The sequence below is a fragment of the Eptatretus burgeri genome, chromosome 8 (genome assembly GCF_056783735.1).
Source record: "Eptatretus burgeri isolate ZD-2024b chromosome 8, Ebu_testis_v1, whole genome shotgun sequence".
In the NCBI taxonomy this organism is placed as follows: domain Eukaryota; kingdom Metazoa; phylum Chordata; class Myxini; order Myxiniformes; family Myxinidae; genus Eptatretus; species Eptatretus burgeri.
In genome coordinates, this window is record NC_140968.1 from 52,887,568 (window position 1) to 52,893,096 (window position 5,529).

The 5,529-nt window shown below is 33.4% G+C and overlaps 1 protein-coding gene across 1 annotated transcript in view; it reads left to right on the top strand.

The window, feature by feature from the left end:
- LOC147021739 (uncharacterized) overlaps window positions 1-2,102 on the top strand; it is a 3,157-nt gene extending 1,055 nt beyond the window's left edge. The window contains exons 2-3 of the mRNA XM_085892026.1: window positions 74-250; window positions 348-2,102. Coding sequence (XP_085748152.1) covers window positions 74-250; window positions 348-644 — 474 coding nt within the window. The 3' untranslated portion in view covers window positions 645-2,102. The remainder of the gene's footprint in view (window positions 1-73; window positions 251-347) is intronic.
- Window positions 2,103-5,529: the final 3,427 nt, after the last annotated feature.

Genomic DNA, 5,529 nt, shown 5'->3' on the forward strand with positions numbered 1-5,529 from the left:
TCAAACTTTGATTGAAGCATACTCATTTAATAATTAAATAACTTAATTAATACATTATTATTTTCTCTCACAGGAAATTGTGTCTGAAATACGAAATGAAAATACTGCTTTTGCTACAACTTTGGGGGAAATTGTTGGCTTGGTTGAAGACCTTGAGTGGGATGACTTTGGTGTTCCTTGGAACTCTCTGTCTTGTATGGAACTAAACCTTCAAGTTGATGAACTGGATTCAAACCTCTTATCTATTGAGGTAAGATTTTTTATTTTCCTATTTTCAAACTTTGATTGAAGCATACTCATTTAATAATTAAATAACTTAATTAATACATTATTATTTTCTCTCACAGGAAATTGTGTCTGAAATACGAAATGAAAATACTGCTTTTGCTACAACTTGGGGCGAAATTGTTGGCTTGGTTGAAGACCTTATGAGCGACCAAGACCCACAGAACGAGTTCGTCCTTGATGACCCAACCAAAGAGTTATACCTTGGAGACCAGCAAAATCCTGAAAAAGAGTTTTACAGCAATAGTACTCATTGTGAGTTATCAAGACAATACCCACTGACCAAGTTATACCTTGATGAGCCAGAATACAAGTTTTACCTTGGAGACTCACAAATTTTGAAAAAAATCAGTAAATGAGTTCTGCCTTGATGGTTTAAATAACTACCTTGGAGACTCAGGAAAAGGGTTCTGCCAAGATGGTTCTAAATATGGGTCCTACCTTGGAGACTCACAAATTTTGAAAAAATCAGTAAATGAGTTCTGCCTTGATGGTTTAAATAACTACCTTGGAGACTCAGGAAAAGGGTTCTGCCAAGATGGTTCTAAATATGGGTCCTACCTTGGAGACTCACAAATTTTGAAAAAATCAGTAAATGAGTTATCCTTAAGAGACTTTGTAAGTTGGTTTTACTTTGAATACTTGAAATGTGGGTTCTGGATTGATAACTCACAATGTGATACATATCTTGGAAACTCAACGGGAATGTGGTTATACCTTGAAGACTTGGAAAGTTGGGTTTATGTTGGACACTTGAAACTTTTTTGGGGGCTTTTATTTATTTATTTATTTATTTATTATTATTATTATTTTATTTATTTATATTTTGGAGACTTTTGGAGTTGCTATCACTCTTTGGGATCTAAACCTATCGATGTAGTTCTTTGTCGGATGGTGCTTGATGGGAGCAAGATCAAGAAAGTTCTGGGAAGAAAGTGCAGGCTTACTCCCCCTTTCTACGTCATCAAACCTGAAAGCCTTAAAAGACAGAATTGGAAGAAGAAAAAAAAAACGTAAAAATATATATATATAGGTGGAAATCTCATTTTGAAAAAGACATTGTGTTGGGCGAGGATTGAGTTGGGGTTGAGATTTTGAATGTGAGGGTTGGGGTTGAGATTTTGAATGTGAGGGTTGGGACACACACACACATACACATCAACAAACAAAAGTTAAGCCTTGACTATTCAGTTGAGGATTCTGTGTTTGGGGTTCACAGATCTAAGAACGTCCCCCTTGACACACATTATATACTGTTATACACCTCGGACTTGGCCCTCGAGTGTCCACAACGGTGTATAGTAGGAGGGAGTGAAGCGCCAACCTATTGCTCCCATTGCACACACACACACAAACAAAAGTTAAGCCTTGACTATTCAGTTGAGGATTCTGTGTTTGGGGTTCACAGATCTAAGAACGTCCCCCTTGACACACATTATATACTTGTCCCTCTAGTGTCCACAAAGGTGTATTATCTGCTTAGTTTTGTCTTTTGTAATTCCTGTGAATAAAATGAACCTAAAATCTCTTCCCCTTCCAAATCATATATTTTATAAGTCCAAGGAACTGTATCTATTACATCAACAATTTTAAAAAGTTCTTTCGTCCATCGTTCAGTAAAACCCTTTTCAAAATGAGATTTCCACCTATATATTCTTACGATATCACCAACTTTGAACTTAGGTTTTCTGACATTAATCTCTTTTTCATATTTTAATTTTGTAAATGTTTCTGATGGCTTCATATTCGTTGACGTGTGAATCGTGTCATTATACTTATCCACAATATCCTGAATAAAAGATGACCATTGTTGTGAACCGAGTTGTGTGAATTTTTTATATAGTCTCTCTTTTAAGGTACGATTAAAACGTTCAACAACAACTGCCTTCCCTTCATTAAAGGTACTGTATAATGTAATACTGTTATTTTTTAGAAAATTCATAAATGTCTTGTTATAAAACTCTCTACCCTCATCAGTCCACAATTTCTTAGGTTTTCTCTTACTTTTATTAAATATCTGTTGAAAAGCTAACATAAGAGTATTACCTGTTTTGTTTTTTAAAGGGACAACCCACGCATATCTACTCCTCAAATCAATAACGGTTAAAGCATACTTGTACCCCTTATCATTATTGAGTTCAATCAAATCAGCAGACCAGATATAATCAACTTCCTTGGAATAAACTTTCCTTCTCTGAAACTTTGTGAATATTGGTTTATGTAATTCATCAGCTAATTGCTCTTCAGTCTTAATGGCATCATTAGAGCCTATAAGTTTTTTGAATTTCCAAGTCCAAGTTTCAATTTAGCACTAATCATCTTCTTCACGATGAACCTATCAACTTTTTCTCTCAAGGTTGGATTTTGTATCAGAGACAAATTATACAACATTTCTCTATCGGCTTCATGCTTTTCTTCCAACGTTGTGGTATTCCCATAATCAATATCGTGTCTCATGCACACTTCATCAACTCTATTGATTGGTTTACTCCAGAATTTAGGATTGTCTGCCTCATCTAATCTTTTATCCAAGTTTGTGCCTGGACCACAGAAAGAATAACCTGGAAGATGTAATTCCCCTGGTATTCCAGTAGTTGTAAATTTACTTCCTGATAAAAACTTTTGTATATCTCCTCCGAGTTTGTGTTTGGAGATAAATTGATTTTTTTTTTTGAACCACACACCGAACATATACCTTTTTGTATAACCCTGTTATTTTTACTTTTAATATATGAAATATTTTTAGTATTAGTTTTCTTTTTACATTTGAGACAATAACTCATTTATTTATGAGAAAAATTTCTGCAGAGTGCAAAAACCTTTTTAGTTTCCAACATGCACATTTGAATCTTAATTTTTAAAACATAAAGAATCCTTAGAAATGCCTTCACTCTCTCCTCCATTTATTTAAGAAAAAACTTGAATTAAAATCCATATCTTGTCGATGCTAATAGTCTTGTCGAAAGTATTGCAAATAGACTTGTCAATTCTTTGTTTTCCTCCTCGGTGGGTTGAGTTATTTTCTGTAATACCACCAATCTTTTTTGAATCTCACTGGTTTCCATATTTTGATATTTATTCATTCTCTCTCTTTCCTCCCTCTCTCTCTTCTCCTTTTCCTCCTTCTCTTTCTTCTCCCTCTCTCTCTTCTCTCTTTCCTCCCTCTCTCTCTTCTCTCTTTCCTCCCTCTCTCTCTTCTCCTTTTCCTCCTTCTCTTTCTTCTCCCTCTCTCTCTTCTCTCTTTCCTCCCTCTCTCTATTCTCTCTTTCCTCCTTCTCTCTCTCCTCCTTCTCCTTTTCCTCCTCTTCCCTCTCTTCTTCAACTCCTTCCTCATCCCTTACTATACTTGAATCGTTTACACCCCATAGAATATTATACATATATTCATCAGGATTTCTTGTTATTCCTGTATCCAAAATAATTTTTTTACAACAGGATACCAATAAAATTTCTTTTGAATTTCTAAAAGAGCCTTACCTTTTCTTAACCTTATAATTTTTTCATTATTTAACATTCTAATTAAATCTAAAGTTGTCGGTTTATCAACATCAGCATAATGCCAATCTTTTATTGAAAATACCTCATTCTTATGTTGTAGAACATATTTATTAAAATACCGAATACCCTTTTCTTGAAGGTATGCTTGAACACAGAAATGATAATTTTCTTGAAGCCTTCTTGCTGTCATTTATGTATTAGAAATATATGTTAGAATAATATTATGGCACGAAACACCTCCCCATCTTCCCATAGTTAAATCATTTTGTATTTCCTTACTTATTATATATAATCCTGTTTTTTCTGTTTTCATGAGATAAACAAGGGCAAAACCATTATTATATTTACCCTTATTAAATTCTTTTATTTGTTGTTTACTAATCGTGGCTCCACAAAACTCATTCTCGATACCAAGTGGATAATATTCTTCCTTACGAGACTGATTTAATTGTTCCAGGTCTTCGAGGTTAATTTTAAATGACCAATTATACCCTAAATCATTCATATCATACCCCCATTGTTCTATTCTCATACAAACGATACGCCCTTCTTTATAAAAATTTATTTTAATTCGAACTGTGAATTCTGTATGACCTGGAGATAATATCAACACTTCTGTATCTTTAGAATACACAGCCGTTTTATTTAAGTATATATATTGTGATAAATCGCTTAATCTCACCAAGTCATTCGCGTCAGTCGGGCTTGGATAATTTTTTAATTTATAAGCATTTTTCATGTTAATATTTTTGTTTATATTATATTTATATCGTTCAGCCTGTGCCTTTGTGTAATAATTTGATAAATCAATATCCAGTTCTTGAGATACACCAAAGATAGAACCATCTTTACCAACATAAGTCATTTATATTAGATTAAAAATAATATCATAAAATTTTTTATTTTTGTTGAGTTGAAATAACACATATAGACATAATTGACCACAACACTTGGAATTTAATTCTTGGACTTGAAATGTTTGATAAACACCATTCTGTAAGAATTTTATGACTTCAACAGGTGGTGGAAGACCAAAACTATCAAAATAATATTTGTCTTGACTATTAAAAATACAAACCCAATGAGAACCGTTCCCATCATTATCTTCTAAGTTCATAATAATATTCTTTGTATGTTTCGACACATTTGTTAATTCATCTCTCATACAAATAACCACATTATGAATTTTTAATTTCTTACAATATTTGGCAAGTTGTAAATTTGATGTTGTATTCTTTCCAAATTCTTTCAACCACTCATCAATGCTCATTTATTTATTAGAAAGATATAATCCATTACCTCTTTTCGTTAATTTTACACCTGCTTGTGCTATAGAAGAAAGCATATCTCCAACTAACAATCTCGCTTTATCAGGCAGACCTTCAAGTTTTTCAGCAAAATCTACAATTACACCACTTCCACTAATTTGTTTCTCCAACTCTTTGTTATGTCTTTCCAATTCTTTTTGAGCCTGGAGTTGAGCCTTCCTTTCGTTGGCAGTTTTGACCGCTGTTGAAATACCACCCGTCAATGCTCCAACCGCACTTAAACCAGCAAATAAAGGAATTAGAAATGGGAGAAATCCTCCACTCGTCTCTCTTATTGAATATTTTTTAACATTGGTTTTGTCATTTTAATTTTAAGTGAGCCAGTGTCATTCAAGATTTTAACCTGTTCTCTTGTGAGCAAAACATCAATTCTTACTGCTCCTTTTCTCTGAATTGTATTAACGTTAATCGTACAAGG